Source organism: Oncorhynchus mykiss, chromosome 15, assembly GCF_013265735.2.
Source record: "Oncorhynchus mykiss isolate Arlee chromosome 15, USDA_OmykA_1.1, whole genome shotgun sequence".
Classification (NCBI taxonomy): domain Eukaryota; kingdom Metazoa; phylum Chordata; class Actinopteri; order Salmoniformes; family Salmonidae; genus Oncorhynchus; species Oncorhynchus mykiss.
Window position 1 is genome coordinate 68,092,772 of NC_048579.1, and position 23,847 is coordinate 68,116,618.

The 23,847-nt window shown below is 48.4% G+C and overlaps 1 protein-coding gene across 1 annotated transcript in view; it reads right to left on the bottom strand.

Moving 5' to 3' along the window:
* The window catches only part of LOC110513021 (exocyst complex component 4-like), a 241,406-nt gene that overhangs the window by 94,240 nt on the left and 123,319 nt on the right, over positions 1–23,847 (bottom strand). Inside the window, exon 11 of the mRNA XM_036945079.1 lies at positions 4,739–4,961. Within this exon, the coding sequence (XP_036800974.1) occupies positions 4,739–4,961 (223 nt within the window). The remainder of the gene's footprint in view (positions 1–4,738; positions 4,962–23,847) is intronic.

A 23,847-nucleotide genomic window follows, 5' to 3' on the forward strand; every position in this document is an offset into this window, starting at 1 on the left:
CGTTTCCTGTGTGATGGCAGCCAAGGTAGAGAGTGTGTTTAATGTAGTGTATCAACATGTGTCTCTCTGTCCCTTCAGCCCATTGGTTCAAGTGCCAGTGGTGTGGCCCCACTCTTAGAACACCTGCTGTAGGAACACACTTGTGTGTGCCCCCCCCCCCCCCCCCCCCCCCCCCAAACAGCAGGCATGCACCATTTCCCATCTACATTAGGCCTGAGAAAGACCCAACACGTACAAGGAATGTGATGATCTAAACGGCAAGAACAGCTCCTTTAACCTACAGCAGCTTCCCTTTAAAACACTGATACAGAAGGATGTATTGTTCTATAGCTGTCCACCTCTGGGACATGTATCATCTCCTTCAGTCTCTTTCCTCCATAAAGCCACCTGCCATCTTGAGTGAGCAGGGAGCACTGAGGACTGGAGTAGCCCATTAAAAGTAGTGGCCCGCTGTCACACTGAGACCAACCAGCCAGGACACAGTGGGGATCGGTTGGACTTCTCTCGCACGCACGCACACACACACACAAACACACACACACGAGGGCCTGGGTCTTGTATGTGCGTATCTGGCAGTTGAGGAAGGAGCAGGCAGGCCTCTTTGATTGGCGTAATTAAAAAAGCCAAAACCCCAAACAAAAGGAGCGTTTTATGGAGCTCCCGCTAACTGGAGAGAGGCTCATTAGCCTAGCAGTGTAATTAGCAAGATGCCGCAGTCCTCGTTAAGGAGAAGTCATAATCGTAAACAAACGCCAGTGAACTCCGAGCCAGGAGCTGTAATGAACTGTCAGTGTTCTCTCACTCTGAATGGAGAGTTAACAAAGACAGAGGGGCAGAGACACACTGTCTTAAAACACACCTACATACACATTCTGGAGTGGATACACACACTGTCTTAATACACACCTACATACACATTCTGGAGTGGATACACACACACACACACACAGAGAGACACACACACAGAAAGAGAGACACACAGAGAGAGAGAGAGACACACACATACACACAGAGAGAGAGAGACACACAAATACACACACATACACACACAGAGAGAGAGAGAGACACACACATACACACACAGAGAGAGAGACACACACACACAGAGAGAGAGACACACACACACGAGGCAGGTTTCCATTGACCCAGGTTCTTCCGTCAAATGCAATGTCACAAAATAAAATCATTGTGACAGGTGCAATGGAAATGGCAGACGACAACATTGTCATCTGTTCGACAGGGGGGGATTTTTTGGGTCGAACTTTATTGCGACAAATGATGATGGAAACAGTGTTGTTGGAATAAATGATGATGGAAACAGTGTTGTTGGAATAAATGATGATGACATGAGAATTATTACAATATGGCAAATATTAGTCCATTATTGCATTCTATCCATGCTGGCTTTCACAAGCTGCCTGAGAGGTGGGAGAGCACACTGGCTGTTGTAAGTAAATGTATTAATGAGTAACACTTGTTTTATTAGACACTATCGTTTTTGTTGTTGTTGGTGTGACATCATTACATCCCGCTGAAATCACGACATCACCCTGACCTCGTTACATCCGGCTGACCTCGTTACATCCAGCTGACTTCATTACACCCAGCTGACCTCATTACATCCGGCTGACCTCGTTACATCCGGCTGACCTCGTTACATCCGGCTGACTTCGTTACATCCGGCTGACATCGTTACATCCGGCTGACTTCGTTACATCCGGCTGACCTCGTTACATCCGGCTGACCTCGTTACATCCGGCTGACCTCGTTACATCCGGCTGACCTCGTTACATCCGGCTGACCTCGTTACATCCGGCTGACCTCGTTACATCCGGCTGACATCGTTACATCCGGCTGACCTCATTACATCCGGCTGACCTCATTACATCCAGCTGACCTCATTACATCCAGCTGACCTCATTACATCCAGCTGACCTCATTACATCCAGCTGACCTCATTACATCCAGCTGACCTCATTACATCCAGCTGACCTCATTACATCCAGCTGACCTCATTACATCCAGCTGACCTCATTACTTCCAGCTGACTTCATTACTTCCAGCTGACCTCATTACATCCAGCTGACCTCATTACATCCAGCTGACCTCATTACATCCAGCTGACCTCATTACATCCAGCTGACCTCATTACATCCAGCTGACCTCATTACATCCAGCTGACCTCATTACATCCAGCTGACCTCATTACATCCAGCTGACCTCATTACATCCAGCTGACTTCATTACATCCAGCTGACTTCATTACATCCAGCTGACTTCATTACATCCAGCTGACTTCATTACATCCAGCTGACTTCATTACATCCAGCTGACTTCATTACATCCAGCTGACTTCATTACATCCAGCTGACCTCATTACATCCAGCTGACCTCATTACATCCAGCTGACCTCATTACATCCAGCTGACCTCATTACATCCAGCTGACCTCATTACATCCAGCTGACCTCATTACATCCAGCTGACCTCATTACATCCAGCTGACCTCATTACATCCAGCTGACCTCATTACATCCAGCTGACCTCATTACATCCAGCTGACCTCATTACATCCAGCTGACTTCATTACATCCAGCTGACATCATTACATCCAGCTGACTTCATTACATCCAGCTGACTTCATTACATCCAGCTGACTTCATTACATCCAGTTGACTTCATTACATCCAGCTGACCTCATTACATCCAGCTGACCTCATTACATCCAGCTGACCTCATTACATCCAGCTGACCTCATTACATCCAGGTGACCTCATTACATCCAGCTGACCTCATTACATCCAGCTGACTTCATTACATCCAGCTGACCTCATTACATCCAGCTGACCTCATTACATCCAGCTGACTTCATTACATCCAGCTGACCTCATTACATCCAGCTGACCTCATTACATCCAGCTGACCTCATTACATCCAGCTGACCTCATTACATCCAGCTGACCTCATTACATCCAGGTGACCTCATTACATCCAGCTGACCTCATTACATCCAGCTGACTTCATTACATCCAGCTGACCTCATTACATCCAGCTGACATCATTACATCCAGCTGACTTCATTATTATTACTCTGTATTCTAGATGACACTTCACCATCTCTGGACTAATTGACTAAAACAGGTACACGCACACATATACGCAGTCACACACACACACACACACACACACACACACAAACAGTAGCATCCACACATTAACACAGCCATAGCCTATAGCCTAAACATGCAGGTAGACACTGAAGAAGAAGAATCAACAGTGTAGGTATTTATGGTAACGGTCAATGTGTCGGCAGAGAAGACTCATTCTTTATACACTACTGTAGAGTATTCACAGACACTAGCTTTGAGATGCAACATCCACTGTTACATATCTGATCTGGGGAACACATTGCTGTGAGAAGTGATCGATCTCATGATTGATCTCATCTTTAATAGGGGAGGTGCTAGGTGAGCATGAGCAGTAAGTGGTATCCATGGAGATGATAGGCCCACTTCCTGTGCTGGAGGAAATGGGTACCGGGGTGTGTGTGTGTGTGTCTATATTCTATAACCACCAATTAACTGCTTCTACGGGGTCAGGGAGAATCAAATGCTGTTTCAGAGACAATTATGATTCTGTGAGATAGGTGGGTGGCTGCCAAGTATCACTGTGTGTGTGTGTGTGTGTGTGTGTGTGTGTGTGTGTGTGTGTAAGAGAAAATTTGTGAGCGAGAGAGAACGAGAGAGAGAACGAGAGAGAGCGAGAATGAGAGAGAGCAAGAATGAGAGAGAGAGAGAGAGAATGAGAGAGAGAACGAGAGAGAGCGAGAATGAGAGAGAGAACGAGAGAGCAAGAATGAGAGAGAACGAGAGAGAGAACGAGAGAGAACGAGAGAGAGCAAGAATGAGAGAGAGCAAGAATGAGAGAGAGCAAGAATGAGAGAGAACGAGAGAGAGAACGAGAGAGAGAACGAGAGAGAGAACGAGAGAGAGCGAGAGCAAGAATGAGAGAGCAAGAATGAGAGAGAGAACGAGAGAGAGAGAGAATGAGAGAGAGAACGAGAGAGAGAATGAGAGAGAGAACGAGAGAGAGCGAGAATGAGAGAGAGAACGAGAGAGCGAGAGAATGAGAGAGAGAACGAGAGAGAGCGAGAATGAAAGAGAGAACGAGAGAGAGAGCGAGAGAGGTGGCTGTGGAAACCTCACAAAGTCCAGAGGAAACTATTACCTGGCCGTATACTAACTGATGAATTCACCAACTGTAAGTCTCTCTGTATAAGAACGTCTGCTAAATGACTCAAATGGAAATGTACACCATAACATAAATTAAGAAGAATGTTGATCTTGTGAATAGGTTGTGAACAGGTTGTGAATAGGTTGTGAACAGGTTGTGAATAGGCTGTGAACAGGAAACAAAGTATGAGCAGAAGTAAGTAAGCATACATGTCTGTATAAATATGTCCACACAGACAGTTGTATGATTTCCATGTTTACCATATCATATTATGTACCCACTTGTGAATATGCGTGTCCTGCGAGTGTGTGTGTGTGTGTCCGTCCTGCGAGTGTGTGTGTGTCCGTCCTGCGAGTGTGTCCGTCCTGCAAGTGTGTGTGTGTCTGTCCTGCGAGTGTGTGTGTCCGTCCTGCGAGTGTGTGTGTGTCCATCCTGCGAATGTGTGTGTGTCCGTCCTGCGAGTGTGTGTGTGTGTCCTGCGAGTATGTGTTCCCGGCCCCCCTCACCTGCAGCAGGGGCCTCTGCACCGCCAGGACCTTCATAGTATCGGCACTAGCCAGGACTTTCAGTGGGTCTGCTGTCTTGCTGACGGCCCGGATCTCCTTGTTGATCTCTGTTCTGACCTGGTGCAGGAACAGGTCGTTGATGTAGTAGGTCAGGAAGGTCCGGAGCTGGCACTGCTTGGCCTGCCCCGGTGAACCCATGTTCTGCTCTGTCTCATTGATGAACCTTGGGGGGGACAATGTTGAGGGAACGTTAGAGAGAGTGGAGAGGAACGTTGCGGCAACATTAGCCTGGATAAATCTATGGGGAGAAACAGAGACGGGACAGGAATGTTAGTGCAACGTTAGAGAACCTTGAGCCATCGTTAGAGAAACTGTACAGGAAGGCTACAGCAATGTTAGCCTGGACAGGGAGATACCTCGTCAGTTGTACGACTGAATGCCTTCAACTGAAATGTGTCTTCCGCATTTAACCCCTCTGGGAACGTAAGAAGTAGTTCCACTAGCTGCAGTACACAGATGCTGTAACACCCATGATAAGGAGGTGATAATGTATTCCCATTAAATAAACAGAGGGGAATTGCGTTACTGGAATGAGTGGTAGTATGGAGAGAATAATTGGAGTGCAGACTGTATTCATACTTTTAGAAAAGTTAAGAGTTAAAGGGCGATAACGTGCCAGGATGTTTCCAGGACAACTTGGACAAACTGCTCAGGATAAGTCCTTGAAAACACTGGCGTCCTCCGATCTACATGGGTGAGTGTTTAACTAGCTGTCGAGTTGGTCAGATAGGTTCACACAGCAATGTAAGGGCTGGGGAGCACCATACACACCTCATCTGTCAAGGAATCACTGATAATCACTAGGCCTGTCTCACACACACACACACCTCCACGCAAGAGTGAGTGTGTCCTTAACAGCTTAACACACACAAATACACAAATTAATCAAATCCTTCACGTCAGGGTGAAGGGGGACAGATCTATTCAGAGTTGGAACTATGGAGCAATGGAAGGAAGGAGAAAGTGAGGTAGGGAAGAAAGCGGGAGGGGAAAAATAAATAACAAACGAACGAAAGAAAGAAAGAAAGGAAGGAAGGAAGGAAGGAAGGAAGGAAGGAAGGAAGGAAGGAAGGAAGGAAGGAAGGAAGTCTGGACTCTAGGTGTCTATAGTGGGGGACAGCAGGGCTAGAGAAGGCTCTGTAGAAGGCTCTAGGTGTCTAGAGTGGGGGACAACAGGGCTAGAGAGGGCTCTGTAGAAGGCTCTAGGTGTCTATAGTGGGGGACAGCAGGGCTAGAGAGGGCTCTGTAGAAGGCTCTAGGTGTCTAGAGTGGGGGACAGCAGGGCTAGAGAGGGCTCTGTAGAAGGCTCTAGGTGTCTATAGTGGGGGACAGCAGGGCTAGAGAAGGCTCTGTAGAAGGCTCTAGGTGTCTAGAGTGGGGGACAGCAGGGCTAGAGAGGGCTCTGTGGAAGGCTCTAGGTGTCTAGAGTGGGGGACAACAGGGCTAGAGAGGGCTCTGTAGAAGGCTCTAGGTGTCTATAGTGGGGGACAGCAGGGGTAGAGAAGGCTCTGTAGAAGGCTCTAGGTGTCTAGAGTGGGGGACAGCAGGGCTAGAGAAGGCACTGTAGAAGGCTCTAGGTGTCTAGAGTGGGGGACAGCAGGGCTAGAGAAGGCTCTGTAGAAGGCTCTAGGTGTCTATAGTGGGGGACAGCAGGGCTAGAGAAGGCTCTGTAGAAGGCTCTAGGTGTCTAGAGTGGGGGACAGCAGGGCTAGAGAAGGCTCTGTAGAAGGCTCTAGGTGTCTATAGTGGGGGACAGCAGGGCTAGAGAAGGCTCTGTAGAAGGCTCTAGGTGTCTAGAGTGGGGGACAGCAGGGCTAGAGAGGGCTCTGTAGAAGGCTCTAGGTGTCTATAGTGGGGGACAGCAGGGCTAGAGAAGGCTCTGTAGAAGGCTCTAGGTGTCTAGAGTGGGGGACAGCAGGGCTAGAGAAGGCTCTGTAGAAGGCTCTAGGTGTCTATAGTGGGGGACAGCAGGGCTAGAGAAGGCTCTGTAGAAGGCTCTAGGTGTCTAGAGTGGGGGACAGCAGGGCTAGAGAAGGCTCTGTAGAAGGCTCTAGGTGTCTATAGTGGGGGACAGCAGGGCTAGAGAAGGCTCTGTAGAAGGCTCTAGGTGTCTAGAGTGGGGGACAGCAGGGCTAGAGAAGGCTCTGTAGAAGGCTCTAGGTGTCTAGAGTGGGGGACAGCAGGGCTAGAGAAGGCTCTGTAGAAGGCTCTAGGTGTCTATAGTGGGGGACAGCAGGGCTAGAGAAGGCTCTGTAGAAGGCTCTAGGTGTCTATAGTGGGGGACAGCAGGGCTAGAGAAGGCTCTGTAGAAGGCTCTAGGTGTCTATAGTGGGGGACAGCAGGGCTAGAGAAGGCTCTGTAGAAGGCTCTAGGTGTCTATAGTGGGGGACAGCAGGGCTAGAGAGGGCTCTGTAGAAGGCTCTAGGTGTCTATAGTGGGGGACAGCAGGGCTAGAGAAGGCTCTGTAGAAGGCTCTAGGTGTCTAGAGTGGGGGACAGCTGGGCTAGAGAAGGCTCTGTAGAAGGCTCTAGGTGTCTATAGTGGGGGACAGCAGGGCTAGAGAAGGCTCTGTAGAAGGCTCTAGGTGTCTATAGTGGGGGACAGCAGGGCTAGAGAGGGCTCTGTAGAAGGCTCTAGGTGTCTAGAGTGGGGGACAGCAGGGCTAGAGAAGGCTCTGTAGAAGGCTCTAGGTGTCTATAGTGGGGGACAGCAGGGCTAGAGAAGGCTCTGTAGAAGGCTCTAGGTGTCTAGAGTGGGGGACAGCAGGGCTAGAGAAGGCTCTGTAGAAGGCTCTAGGTGTCTAGAGTGGGGGACAGCAGGGCTAGAGAAGGCTCTGTAGAAGGCTCTAGGTGTCTATAGTGGGGGACAGCAGGGCTAGAGAGGGCTCTGTAGAAGGCTCTAGGTGTCTAGAGTGGGGGACAGCAGGGCTAGAGAAGGCTCTGTAGAAGGCTCTAGGTGTCTAGAGTGGGGGACAGCAGGGCTAGAGAAGGCTCTGCAGAAGGCTCTAGGTGTCTATAGTGGGGGACAGCAGGGCTAGAGAAGGCTCTGTAGAAGGCTCTAGGTGTCTAGAGTGGGGGACAGCAGGGCTAGAGAGGGCTCTGTAGAAGGCTCTAGGTGTCTATAGTGGGGGACAGCAGGGGTAGAGAAGGCTCTGTAGAAGGCTCTAGGTGTCTATAGTGGGGGACAGCAGGGCTAGAGAAGGCTCTGTAGAAGGCTCTAGGTGTCTAGAGTGGGGGACAGCAGGGCTAGAGAAGGCTCTGTAGAAGGCTCTAGGTGTCTATAGTGGGGGACAGCAAGGGGGGGTAAGAGAGAGAGAGTGAGAGAGTTGAACTGTGAGAGAGGTGAACTGTAAGAGAAAAGGAGAGGTTAAAATACACAGAACATCACTAAATACCCCTCAATAACTCTAAATATAATTAGTGCTGACAACGTTTAATAAATGTGAATTTTTTGTTGTTGTTATTGATCGAGAACCCAAGTTGCAGCGTCAACGTTCCATGAAGACCAAGAAGATACATCATGTCCTGTTACGATTGTCATTGTCTCAATATGCACAGCAAGTTGATGGATCTGGATTGGTGTGTGTGAGCACAGATGGATTTTAGTTGGTGAGAGCGATAACGTTTGAATAATGTTGGGGAGAGGACGGATGGATGCAGTCGAAGCCGCTCTCTGTCCAAATAACCATCTGGAGCTGAGCCTCAGGACTTGGCCCTGTATCACCATGCAGTCAACTGAGGTAACTCAACTGCTTGTCCAGACGCTTAGCTAACGTGCAGGTGCTAACCCAGACATTGACCTAACAACCAGGTAACATATTTATCAAATTGGCTGATAACATTCAAAGGAATGTTGATGATGGCATTAAGTCAATTCAATTAATACTACAGTCTGGTGCCAACTTTGTGGCATTCTACCTACTTTACACACATACACGTATGCCCACGCACACACTCTGTAGCCAAGCAGGCTGTTGCCAGGCAACAAACATATTTACATAAGTCTAATGACCCATTGCATCTTCAAAAGTTGTAAGCCACCTCCACAGTAGGTCTGCATGATATTCCACATGCCTGGATCACAATGTTGTTTTCATGTAGTCTTTTTGGTCTCGTCTCCTTCGCTCCCTTCTGTGCTGTCTGCACCTTCCCATTCTCTCACACACACACACACACACACACACACACAGACACACACACAGACACACACACACACACGCACACACACACACACACACAGCCCCTCCCCCTGCCACTCACAACAACAAAGATGAGATTCCTTCTTCCTCTCTGAGAAGCGGTTTCAACTTGATTTTTTGCATCTGAGGTCACCGAAACACAATGTTTTGCATCTGAGGTCACCGAAACACAATGTTTTGCATCTGAGGTCACCGAAACACAATGTTTTGCATCAAATGGACTTCGAAACACAGAGACTTTATTTTATTGTCAGAAAAGAGAAGTTCCCTTCTCTACCGATAGCCTTTTTATGTCTCAACTCCTCAAACTGCACACAGAGCAGACACTACTAAAACCGGAGTAGCAACGAACATTGGTTCTGGAAAATGAAAGCTCAGTTTGTCGTGCGCGGGGTTGCTGTACCACGTACCGCTAGCAGTGTTTTAACCAAAGACTTTTATACAACCTGTCAAGTCTGTGTTTTATAAATGTGCAATAAAAAAACAATATATAAGGAATTGTCAACTCACTGTCATTCTGAGAAATACTAAACACACTTGATTTCAACATCTGAACAGAGTGGACAGAATAGCATGCTGTTCAGACAGATGGAGACAGACAGAAGGGTGTGTTCATAACAATTCAACTGTCAACCTTGTTAGCTAGAAAATAGAGCCAAGTTGGCTAAACTTGAAATATAAAGATTAGCTGGCTACTCAATAGCACATGGGCTTGAGAGATTGTTGATGAGACCTGTGCTAATTTTCTATAGCCTAATGCCAGCTACAATAAGTTAGTCATGATTAGTGAATGTGGATTGTGCATGGTTCTGGTTAAATTTGTAACAAAAGGTACATTTTCATAGACCGACTTGAAAGCCAAATCAGTGACGATAACAAAAAAAACAGATTAAACTATTTTGATAAAATAATAAAATAATGAATGGGTATTATGGTTGTGGAAGGATTATATTTAGCCTGGGTATCATTGCACAAACCCCAAATCCATTCGATTATTGCTGAGTGTTTGAAAACCTTTAATTGTACAACAAAGTTTATTTAGATTTGTAAAAAAAAAAAATGTAATCACAATATATGTTGTGAATTGCCCATAAATTAGAAAAAACTATAGCAGCAGTAGAGTAAAATAGCTACAGTAGCTGTCAGAAGGTGGAAGCCACCTCCACAGTAGCAGTAGGGTACAGGAGCTACAGTAACTGTCAGAAGGTGGAAGCCACCTCCACAGTAGCAGTAGGGTACAGGAGCGAAAGTAACTGTCAGAAGGTGGAAGCCACCTCCACAGTAGCAGTAGGGTACAGGAGCGACAGTAACTGTCAGAAGGTGGAAGCCACCTCCACAGTAGCAGTAGGGTACAGGAGCGAAAGTAACTGTCAGAAGGTGGAAGCCACCTCCACAGTAGCAGTAAGGTACAGGAGCTACAGTAACTGTCAGAAGGTGGAAGCCACCTCCACAGTAGCAGTAGGGTACAGGAGCTACAGTAACTGTCAGAAGGTGGAAGCCACCTCCACAGTAGCAGTAGGGTACAGGAGCGAAAGTAACTGTCAGAAGGTGGAAGCCACCTCCACAGTAGCAGTAGGGTACAGGAGCTACAGTAACTGTCAGAAGGTGGAAGCCACCTCCACAGTAGCAGTAGGGTACAGGAGCTACCGTAACTGTCAGAAGGTGGAAGCCACCTCCACAGTAGCAGTAAGGTACAGGAGCTACAGTAACTGTCAGAAGGTGGAAGCCACCTCCACAGTAGCAGTAGGGTACAGGAGCTACAGTAACTGTCAGAAGGTGGAAGCCACCTCCACAGTAGCAGTAGGGTACAGGAGCGAAAGTAACTGTCAGAAGGTGGAAGCCACCTCCACAGTAGCAGTAAGGTACAGGAGCTACAGTAACTGTCAGAAGGTGGAAGCCACCTCCACAGTAGCAGTAGGGTACAGGAGCTACAGTAACTGTCAGAAGGTGGAAGCCACCTCCACAGTAGCAGTAGGGTACAGGAGCGACAGTAACTGTCAGAAGGTGGAAGCCACCTCCACAGTAGCAGTAGGGTACAGGAGCTACAGTAACTGTCAGAAGGTGGAAGCCACCTCCACAGTAGCAGTAGGGTACAGGAGCTACCGTAACTGTCAGAAGGTGGAAGCCACCTCCACAGTAGCAGTAAGGTACAGGAGCTACAGTAACTGTCAGAAGGTGGAAGCCACCTCCACAGTAGCAGTAGGGTACAGGAGCTACAGTAACTGTCAGAAGGTGGAAGCCACCTCCACAGTAGCAGTAGGGTACAGGAGCGAAAGTAACTGTCAGAAGGTGGAAGCCACCTCCACAGTAGCAGTAGGGTACAGGAGCGAAAGTAACTGTCAGAAGGTGGAAGCCACCTCCACAGTAGCAGTAGGGTACAGGAGCGAAAGTAACTGTCAGAAGGTGGAAGCCACCTCCACAGTAGCAGTAGGGTACAGGAGCGAAAGTAACTGTCAGAAGGTGGAAGCCACCTCCACAGTAGCAGTAGGGTACAGGAGATAGAGTAAGTTTCAGCTAATAATTTGACAACACATAATGGTGTACCTCAGTTCTTCTGACAATGCCAAGTTGCCCACATCATCATAATAATACTACTGTAAGCCAGTGTCTTGGCTACTTCTGGAGCTGTGACTGGCCCAGGTCATTTAAATCTCTATTCTGTCTACAACTAAATCACGACTAAAATGAACTCCTTTAAACCTAGAAACTTTCCTATTCAACAGATAAGAATTCAATAATGAGGTCTGTTTGAGATAATATGTTTACTATGGTGGAATCCAATATGACATTTGTTGAACAAGGTTGTTTGGGTAATGACAGTGAGTAGGTCCTAAATGCCACCCTATTCCTTATAGACCCTGGTCAACAGCAGTGCACAATGAAGGGAATCGGGTGTCATTTGGGACACAAACAGAGAGAGCAGAACACCCAGGGAAGATGATGTCACAGGGCACAGCATGAGTCTCATCACCACGGAAACACCACGGCAACACTGTGGTGATGGTGGTGGGATGCCGCTGCTCTGGTCTGGGAAATACAAATTAATAACCGTGCAAATCTGATTAGCAGTCTTCATCCTCCGCACACACACATTCAGACTCACCCCCCTAACACACACACACACACACATATTCAGACTCATCCCCCTAACACACACACACACACACACACAACACACTGTCCTGAGGTCGTCTCGGCCCTGTCCAGACTCCACAGACATCCCCCCTTCACACACACCGAGGCAGCCAGCAGGCATTGCTCACTCTTAATAAGGAGATTAGGTCCCATAATTCGAGAGCTGTTCCATGGTCTTGCTAGTCCAGCAGCAGAAATAGAATGACTAGTGGGATGGACAGTCAGTCAGTGGTTTAATGGCTCATCAACAGGAAGTCTTCATTAGTCCACGTGCTAATGAGACTGACACCCAAGCCACGAACACACACACACGAACACACACACACACAGATCTGGCTCCATCACTGATCAGTCCACACACCCACTAGTGAAGAGACAGACTCAGAGAGCAGCAGCTCTTCCTCCCCCTAGGGCAGGGCTCTTCTGGATCCAACGGCTCTTCTAGTCGCACTAAAACCCCAGTTTATTAGCAGAGACTGTCGTTGATTGTGCTAGACAGCATCTAATTGACTATCTTTAGGAAACAGATGTCGGAGCCCGAGGCTTAGTGCTGGATAATCGTCTGCGCAGTACCCTCCCTGTGTATGTTGATATAAAAATAACATTCAGAACTCACTTACACCAATAATGTGCCCTCTAAATCTAATATAACTCCCATCTTGTTAATCTACTGTATTGAAACTATAACGATAATGCTTGTTTTCAGAGGTAGAAGGACGATGATCTGAGGTGTGTTTTATGTGTCCTCCCAAATGATTAAGGTTAGGACTTGGAGAGGCTCAGCTGATCCTCGATCTGTGCCTAAGGGAAACTTCTATTTGGAGTGGGATGCTGGAGAGAGTGTGCCAAAACAGATTATAAACTATTTAAAATCTCCCAGAATTCCCCCTGGGCCCCGGCCTATCAGCCGTGGCCAATTCACATTACTCTGGCCACCAAGGAGGCCATACCTTGCTGAGACCGGACACACACTGTTGGAGATGAGTGTGTGTGCCTAAGTCTGTGCACAAGTGTGTGTGTGGTGTGTGTGTCAATACTTCCAATCACCCAATAAAACACATAACTCCAGGCTTGACAGTACTTAGCCAACTGATGACATTATGTGACATCAGCACAGTCAGCACTGCAGTACACATTCACCTCAATGACCCTGGACAAGGAATCTAGTCCTCCAGTCAACTCTCTCTCCAGTAACAGAACTCAGGGACGAGTAGGGTTGAAAAATGATGGTGACTTCCACAACATTCTATGGTTTTCCCGAAGTCCTGGTTGGAGGACACCGGATTTCCTGCTTATTCCCCCCATGATTCTGGAAATCTTCCAACCAGGATTCCTGAAAAACCTGGTAATTTTGGAGAAGTCACTGGAATTTTGCAACCCTAAGGACGAGGTTGCTGTACAATATGCCCAAGGCACCAGTAGAGCCTCATATCGCCACTAGATGGCAATATGACAGCTTCCTCCACCAATCCCTCACAACACCAGTGTCTGACTGGAATCTCCTGATAGAAATGGCATTGAGAGAGCATTAAGATTCTACTCGGTAGGTTACCGTATAAAGCCTGCTCGCTGTGTGTTGTGTTTATCGTTTTCTCCCGCTCAGACAAAGAGAGGCAGAGTGAAATGCATATGGTCGTCCCACACACACACCCACCTCTCTCCCAGACTCCCCGCTGTCTGCGGCCCTCTCTCACCCCGACACAATTATTACACCAGTTAACTGCAATCACGTGTATGTGTGTGTGTGATGCCATATTGGCAGGTTAACAGGGAGGAGGAGGAACGTGAGGAAGGAAGAGCTACAGTAGCCAACTAACCCTGTCTCTATGGGAGTTATACTGTCCTCATTCTAACCCTGTCTTTCTCCTAAGAGGGCTATGGGAGTTCTACTGTCCTCATTCTAACCCTGTCTTTCTCCTAAGAGGGCTATGGGAGTTCTACTGTCCTCATTCTAACCCTGTCTTTCACCTAAGAGGGCTATGGGAGTTCTACTGTCCTCATTCTAACCCTGTCTTTCACCTAAGAGGGCTATGGGAGTTCTACTGTCCTCATTCTTACCCTGTCTTTCTCCTAAGAGGGCTATGTGGTTATACTGTCCTCATTCTAACCCTGTCTTTCTCCTAAGAGGGCTATGGGAGTTATATATACTCATTGTAACGGTCTTTCAACTAAGAGGGCTATGGGAGTTCTACTGTCCTCATTCTAACCCAGAGGGAATAGTCTTCCTATATGCACCTTAGTGAGTTACTGTCCCCATTGTGTAGGTTATAATGGTGCTACTGTTGTAATGATGTCACTTTAAATCTGATCACCACGACAGGCTAAACATGATCTGTATGTTACAGTAAGGTATTGTTTCCAACAGGTGGCGTCACTCCTACGTCATACCGGTCCCTCGTCTGACGAAGGACAATACCTTGTTTGTGTGAATCTCAGTGTCTGTACTAAACCTGTCTGAGAGTTTGTAGGAGTGTGTGTGAGCGTGTGTCCATGCCTCTCTCTCTGTGTGTGTGTGTGTGTGTGTGTCCGTGTGTGTGTGTCCGTGTGTGTGTGTCCGTGTGTGTGTGTCCGTGTGTGTGTGTCCGTGTGTGTGCATATGTGTGTGTTTGAGCCCGGTCCTGTCTGTGGGTGTGTAGACCAATTAAAGCAGGTGAGATTGATCACCTCAGGCTCTCCCCACCGTCTGGGCTTCCTGCAGTCAACAGGAAATGAGATGGCCTCGTTTAGCTGACGTCGCGCCACCATGACAAATCACCCGCACAGAAGCCATGCAGGTCCTGTGGCCTCCTCTCTCTTCTTTCTTCTCCTCTCTTGTCTTTTCTACTGCTCTTTGTTTCTCCAACCTCTCTTCCCCCATTCCTCATTTCTTTTGTCCCCTTTATGTCTCCAAGTTCTCACGTTTCTCCTACTCTTTCTGTCTCCAACCTCTCTTCTTCCTGTGTCCCATGCCTATTTCTCCTCCCCTTTATCTGCTCTCCTCTCTCTTGTTTTCTCCCATCTCTCTTCCTCCAGTGTGGAGAAAATACAATGTATGTGGGTATTAATTTAACTGCAGGAGCACCAAGAATAAAATAACTGTGCTAATGTCCATGACAATAAGGGTAGTTACAGGCTGTAGTGGGTATGACCCATGGTAATGTCCATGACAATAAGGGTAGTTACAGGCTGTAGTGGGTATGACCCATGCTAATGTCCATGACAATAAGGGTAGTTACAGGCTGTAGTGGGTATGACCCATGCTAATGTCCATGACAATAAGGGTAGTTACAGGCCGTAGTGGGTATAACCCATGCTAATGTCCATGACAATAAGGGTAGTTACAGGCTGTAGTGGGTATGACCCATGGTAATGTCCATGACAATAAGGGTAGTTACAGGCTGTAGTGGGTATGACCCATGACAATAAGGATAGTTACAGGCTGTAGTGGATATGACCCATGACAATAAGGGTAGTTACAGGCTGTAGTGGATATGACCCATGCTAATGTCCATGACAATAAGGGTAGTTACAGGCTGTAGTGGATATGACCCATGACAATAAGGGTAGTTACAGGCTGTAGTGGGTATGACCCATGCTAATGTCCATGACAATAAGGGTAGTTACAGGCCGTAGTGGATATGACCCATGCTAATGTCCATGACAATAAGGGTAGTTACAGGCTGTAGTGGATATGACCCATGCTAATGTCCATGACAATAAGGGTAGTTACAGGCCGTAGTGGGTATAACCCATGCTAATGTCCATGACAATAAGGGTAGTTACAGGCCGTAGTGGGTATGACCCATGCTAATGTCCATGACAATAAGGGTAGTTACAGGCTGTAGTGGGTATGACCCATGCTAATGTCCATTACAACAAGGGTAGTTACAGGCTGTAGTGGATATGACCCATGCTAATGTCCATTACAATAAGGGTAGTTACAGGCTGTAGTGGGTATGACCCATGCTAATGTCCATGACAATAAGGGTAGTTACAGGCTGTAGTGGATATGACCCATGGTAATGTCCATGACAATAAGGGTAGTTACAGGCTGTAGTGGGTATGACCCATGCTAATGTCCATGACAATAAGGGTAGTTACAGGCCGTAGTGGGTATAACCCTTGCTAATGTCCATGACAATAAGGGTAGTTACAGGCTGTAGTGGATATGACCCATGCTAATGTCCATGACAATAAGGGTAGTTACAGGCTGTAGTGGGTATAACCCATGGTAACGTCCATTACAATAAGGGTAGTTACAGGCCGTAGTGGATATGACCCATGCTAATGTCCATGACAATAAGGGTAGTTACAGGCCGTAGTGGGTATAACCCATGCTAATGTCCATGACAATAAGGGTAGTTACAGGCCGTAGTGGATATGACCCATGGTAATGTCCATGACAATAAGGGTAGTTACAGGCCGTAGTGGGTATGACCCATGCTAATGTCCATGACAATAAGGGTAGTTACAGGCCGTAGTGGATATGACCCATGCTAATGTCCATGACAATAAGGGTAGTTACAGGCTGTAGTGGGTATGACCCATGCTAATGTCCATGACAATAAGGGTAGTTACAGGCCGTAGTGGGTATGACCCATGACAATAAGGGTAGTTACAGGCCGTAGTGGATATGACCCATGGTAATGTCCATGACAATAAGGGTAGTTACAGGCCGTAGTGGATATGACCCATGGTAATGTCCATGACAATAAGGGTAGTTACAGGCTGTAGTGGATATGACCCATGGTAATGTCCATGACAATAAGGGTAGTTACAGGCCGTAGTGGATATGACCCATGGTAATGTCCATGACAATAAGGGTAGTTACAGGCTGTAGTGGATATGACCCATGGTAATGTCCATGACAATAAGGGTAGTTACAGGCTGTAGTGGATATGACCCATGGTAATGTCCATGACAATAAGGGTAGTTACAGGCTGTAGTGGATATGACCCATGGTAATGTCCATGACAATAAGGGTAGTTACAGGCTGTAGTGGATATGACCCATGGTAATGTCCATGACAATAAGGGTAGTTACAGGCCGTAGTTTATATGACCCATGCTAATGTCCATTACAATAAGGGTAGTTACAGGCTGTAGTGGATATGACCCATGCTAATGTCCATTACAATAAGGGTAGTTACAGGCTGTAGTGGATATGACCCATGCTAATGTCCATGACAATAAGGGTAGTTACAGGCTGTAGTGGATATGACCCATGCTAATGTCCATGACAATAAGGGTAGTTACAGGCTGTAGTGGGTATGACCCATGCTAATGTCCATGACAATAAGGGTAGTTACAGGCCGTAGTTTATATGACCCATGCTAATGTCCATGACAATAAGGGTAGTTACAGGCTGTAGTGGATATGACCCATGCTAATGTCCATTACAACAAGGGTAGTTACAGGCTGTAGTGGATATGACCCATGGTAATGTCCATGACAATAAGGGTAGTTACATGCTGTAGTGGGTATGACCCATGACAATAAGGGTAGTTACAGGCTGTAGTGGATATGACCCATGGTAATGTCCATGACAATAAGGGTAGTTACAGGCTGTAGTGGATATGACCCATGGTAATGTCCATGACAATAAGGGTAGTTACAGGCTGTGGTGGCTATGCAACAACACACTCCCCCTCGAACAATAGAACATATTGGCAGGTGCACACACACACCACACACACACACACACACACACACACACACACACACACACACACACACACCACTACACACACAAACTGCACAAGCTAGCTTACACACACACCAATGCCCTGGGCCGCACAATGCATCTCTTTGCCAAGGCCCAGTGGTTTTCCTCTGAATAGTGTTGTCTGAGAGGAGGCAGGCAGCTCGTAGAAAACCAGGGAGATTGACCCATTAGGCCTTGAGAGCAGAGGGAGGACGGCCTATATAATGGGAGTGAATGGGGGTAAATCGCTGCTTTGTGCATACTGTATAATAACATATAATGGAGGTCTATGGAGGGGAAAGCAGGTGATTGGGCTGTTCTGCACTGTTGGTTGTTCAATGGGGGGCTATAGAGAAAGATGTGGGTGATTGACATTGGGACAGTTGGGGCAATTCAAGCTCTTCAGAAAGGTCCCAATCATGTCCTTCAGGCTTAAAACGGCTGAACTGAACGGCTGAAGCCATTTCCCCTTTACACTCCTAATAAGAGCAAGCAAATGCCTCACTTACAGGTACCGAACCCAACGTCCCACAATACACATCCCATTCACCTCCTTCGTACAGTAGCTGACGACCCAATCAGTCCGCATGAGTTAGGCAAAGGCAGGTGTGGTCCAGGCTGTTGCACTATACAGTATCTCTCTGCTCCTGAATGCTTTATAGTTTGGACATTTTTCCAATTACAAGACTGGGATTTACAGGAAGCAATAAACAGGCTATTTCCTGCAGGTGCTGTTTGAGGAAGCGGAGAAGAGGAAACAGTTGGATAACAACAGAGGGGCTTAAGTAAAACAGCAACACCACAGGGTGTTTATACAAGGGCATGTGCTAACGTACTGGCAACCTTTCACCTTTCACCTTATCTCACTGAAAGACCATATGAATACATACAAGACATTTTTCTTTTAGTCGTTTTTTGGCTGGAGAACCATGTAAAAAGAGATTGAAACTCAATTCAAGGTGACATTACGTGTGAAAACAGAGAATTATTTCACCTTTAGACCCTTCTCCCACGACAAGATAGTCAGATAAGCTTCTGACTGTCTGAGAAAAGCCTTCTATCTCAGCATAGAAATCCAAGTCCTCTCAAACTTGAAGCTCAATGTCAAATGAACACAGTGGGTGATTTATTAAGTAGAAGGTGGCTCCAACAGGGTCAAACTGAAGCCAAACTTACAGGAGCACACCAAGGATGAGGGGTGAAGTTAGATGGAGCGAGGAGGGTAAAGCACCAGACCCTGGGATACAAATCAATGAGGCTGGATTGCTAGAGTTATGTACCAACACAGATCCATCTGGATCACCTAGAGGGGGGTTTATACCGCCCCAAAAAGATAACAGACTTTCTTGGAACTAGGAACATGAGTGTGTGTACACACAGGGTCTGAGCTGCACTTTCCTCCAAGAAAACACTTAACCCTCGACTAAGCTCAGACAAAAGCCTTGGGGCCTTAAAATTGACAGTCAATTTGCCCTCTGGTAATGACAGAGCTGCTGCTTTGAAATATGCACTGAGTATACACAACTACATTTTCATGACAGACTGACCAGGTGAAAGATATGATCCCTTTTCCTTATCCCCTTTTCTCCCCAATTTCGTGGTATCAGTCTAGTTAAGGTCTTGTCTCATCGCTGCAACCCCCGTACGGACTCGGGAGAGAGCCATGCGTCCTCCGAAACACAACCCAACCAAGCCGAACTGCTTCTTGACACAATGCACACTTAACCCGGAAGCCAGCCGCACCAATGTGTAGGAGGAAACACCGTACACCTGGCGACCGTGTCAGCGTGCACTGCACCCGGCCCGCCACAGGAGTCACTAGTGCGTGATGTAGCGACTCCTGTGGCGTGCCGGGCGCAGTGCGTGCTAAACCGGTGTTTCCTCCTACACATTGGTGCGGCTGGCTTCCGGGTTGGATGCGTGCTGTGTTTAGAAGCAGTGCGGTTGGGTTCTGTTTCAGTGGACGCAAGGCTTTCGACCTTCGTCTCTCCCAAGCATTTTGAGACACCCGCAATAACATCTGCTAAATATGTGCACGCGGCCAATAAAATGTGATGTGATTTGAATAAATACATTTGATTTGATGCATTAAGGTCAAAGACTGTCCCCAAAACGACACCCTCTTCTTCCCTGCATATTGCTCTGGACAAAATGTGTAGACTGGATGCAACTCGAGCTCGCTCCCCCCTCCCTCCCTCCCTCCCCCAGCATTGCATTTGGACCTTTATTTCACTGCAGCCCCCCCCCCCCCCCCTCCCTACCTCCCCCCCCCCCCCCAGCATTTCATTTGGACCTTTATTTCACTGCAGGGCCTCCCCATCCTCCAGACCAGGTAGTCACCGCCTGATTGAAGGTGAAAAGAGAAACTGCCATAAAGAAAGACTGGACGGTGGAGCGAGGGACGACCCCCCTGACGAAGACTAGCGGGGAAGGAGGGAGGAGGGAAAGAGGGGAGGGGGGTGAAAAAGAAGAGAGAGGAACAGAAAATAGGAGGATGATTGAACATTTGTTAACCTCCTGAGGAGTATGAAAAGTAACCTATTATGCCACCCCGTCCCCACAGACACCCGTGTCCCCCCCACCGTTCCTATTCTCCATAGTGACGCCTTGCTGAAATGGATCAATCAAATAAAATGACATGGCTCTGTATATGGGGGCAGTCGTGTCGACGATGAGATGCAATTCCAGCAGCGGGAGTCACCCCTGTGCTTTGGCTGTCATATCCACAGCAAGGATATTACCTACACATCCCAATACAGAGCACAGGTTGGAATGGAATGGCTTCCCTTCAGAAGGCAGAGGCTCACTCACACACAGCCATTACCATATCATACGGGCTACTGTGTGCAGTACTGTCTGATATGAATATGATGTGGGGGTTCAATTATTTATAGATCTCTTCATATCACGTACAGAGCTGTCTGTCTGTCTGTCTGACGCTGTGCGTTTGTGTTGCAGCTAACTGAAGATGCCCTGAGGGGGAAGGAACGGACAACCTTGACCTCTGACCTTTTGCTTGTGTTCTTCTGCTGAGAAGTGACAGTGTGTGTGTGTGTGTGTTCTTTTTGCGCAGTGTGTGTGTGTGAGCGCACACACAAGTGTGGTTGTGCCTGCACTGTTTAGGAGGTTAGTTGGGGTCAGCTGACTGGACATGCCTGCTGTCATTAAGCCCTCTGATTTCTGAGTGAGCGGAGGAGAAGGGCGATGGGGGAGGAAAAGAAAGGACAGAGGAAAGGAGAGGAGAGAAGGACGCCCTCACCTGAGGGGAGGATGGGGGTAAATGAGGGAAAGAGAGAGGGCAGTCGAGCGTTAAGAAAGAGATGAGGGTAAACCAGGGCAGATCCTTCCATAGAGGTTACAGTGTGTTTAGGTCATTGGCAGGCAGAGTCATAGTAACCTTAAGAGGACGCTGGGACAACACTGCAGCAACCTCCACGTAACCATAGCAACAGATCTATGCTGCTTGGGTGGCCTGTCTCAGTCTGTGAGGGTGCCGTTGGGTGAGGGTGTCGTTGGGTGAGGGTGCCGTTGGGTGAGGGTGCCGTTGGGTGAGGGTGTCGTTGGGTGAGGGCGCCGTTGGGTGAGGGTGTCGCTGGGTGAGGGTGCCGTTGGGTGAGGGTGCCGTTGCGTGAGGGTGCCGTTGGGTGAGGGTGCCGTTGGGTGAGGGTGCCGTTGGGTGAGGGTGCCGTTGGGTGAGGGTGTCGCTGGGTGAGGGCGCCGTTGGGTGAGGGCGCCGTTGGGTGAGGGCGCCGTTGGGTGAGGGCGCCGTTGGGTGAGGGTGCCGTTGCGTGAGGGTGCCGTTGGGTGAGGGTGCCGTTGGGTGAGGGTGCCGTTGGGTGAGGGCGCCGTTGGGTGAGGGCGCCGTTGGGTGAGGGCGCCGTTGGGTGAGGGTGCCGTTGCGTGAGGGCGCCGTTGGGTGAGGGTGCCGTTGGGTGAGGGTGCCGTTGGGTGAGGGCGCCGTTGGGTGAGGGCGCCGTTGGGTGAGGGTGAGGGTGCCGTTGGGTGAGGGCGCCGTTGGGTGAGGGCGCCGTTGGGTGAGGGTGTCGTTGGGTGAGGGTGAGGGTGCCGTTGGGTGAGGGCGCCGTTGGGTGAGGGCGCCGTTGGGTGAGGGCGCCGTTGGGTGAGGGCGCCGTTGGGTGAGGGCGCCGTTGGGTGAGGGTGCCGTTGCGTGAGGGCGCCGTTGGGTGAGGGTGTCGCTGGGTGAGGGTGTTTGGTGAGTGTGTTTCCCAGGGAAAAACAGAAGTATTCAATAAACTTGGATTGTGAAGTAAATGTGTTTCTTTGTTTTGACTAGTGAAATAGTTCTGAGAGAAGCATTGCCACATTAAAAGACAAGTCGTTTCATCACAACACTCTCTTGGATATAGGCTTTGGTTGAATAACAGTATTGTTTGCTATATTACGGCTGATCGCCATTCATATATCAATGACACCCAACGGACTACCAGCAGGTCAGTATTAAAGAAAGATGCCACTCCATACTCCAGCGTCACAGACACTTTCAAGAGCACTTTGGAATTTTCTCATTAAGCCACGCGCATGTTTCGGTGCAGTTGTCAAGGGAGCTGGTGGCAATACTCAATACTGCTGTTTCACAAAGTTCCAATCTAATTTACACTTGACACCCATCATTTCCATAATATGTTCCTTCCTTCCCTCTCTCTCATGTCTTTAGATGGGGCTGGTGTGGTCTGTTTGGGTGGGGCTGCTCAGGGTGGAGCGTGCCTCGTCGGCTGATTTGGGACAATTTGAGGGAATATCGTTGGGAGCACGTAAACAGACAAGCTAATCAGGAACACAACAGCCCTAATCAGACTGGAGTTAAATACCTGATGCTTAATGAATACCACCCTACTATTATGACAGGACTAAATAACATGTCTGTAAAATGCACCTGGGTCCACCTAGTATCAGACCAGACGTGGGTCCACCTAGTATCAGACCAGACGTGGGTCCACCTAGTATCAGACCAGACGTGGGTCCACCTAGTATCAGACCAGGCGTGGGTCCACCTAGTATCAGACCAGGCGTGGGTCCACCTAGTATCAGACCAGACGTGGGTCCACCTAGTATCAGACCAGACGAGGGTCCACCTAGTATCAGACCAGACGTGGGTCCACCTAGTATCAGACCAGACGTGGGTCCACCTAGTATCAGACCAGACGTGGGTCCACCTAGTATCAGACCAGGCGTGGGTCCACCTAGTATCAGACCAGGCGTGGGTCCACCTAGTATCAGACCAGACGTGGGTCCACCTAGGATCAGACCAGACGTGGGTCAACCTAGTATCAGACCAGACGTGGGTCAACTTAGTATCAGACCAGACGAGGGTCCACCTAGTATCAGACCAGACGAGGGTCCACCTAGTATCAGACCAGATGAGGGTCCACCTAGTATCAGACCAGACGAGAGTCCACCTAGTATCAGACCAGACGTGGTTCCACCTAGTATCAGACCAGATGTGGGTCCACCTAGTATCAGACCAGACGTGGGTCCACCTAGTATCAGACCAGACGAGGGTCCACCTAGTATCAGACCAGACGTGGGTCCACCTAGTATCAGACCAGACGAGGGTCCACCTAGTATCAGACCAGACGTGGGTCCACCTAGGATCAGACCAGACGTGGGTCCACCTAGGATCAGACCAGACGTGGGTCCACCTAGTATCAGACCAGACGTGGGTCCACCTAGTATCAGACCAGACGAGTGTCCACCTAGTATCAGACCAGACGTGGGTCCACCTAGTATCAGACCAGACGTAGGTCCACCTAGGATCGGACCTGGGATCAGACACTCACCCATAACACCGCTGAACTCTGTCAAAAAACACCACCAGGGAACTCAGAATCCAATACTGCATAAATATGTCAAAAGTGTCTGTGTGCCTGAAATATCAGGCCTTGTATTTTTGTTTATGCCTGGATTCCCCTTCTCCCCGCCTCCACATCACACCCTACATCCTCACAGCAGACCGAAGCAGGGTGAGAAGGTGAGAATGAGGGGAGAAACGATGCGTTGTACTTAGCAAATTGCA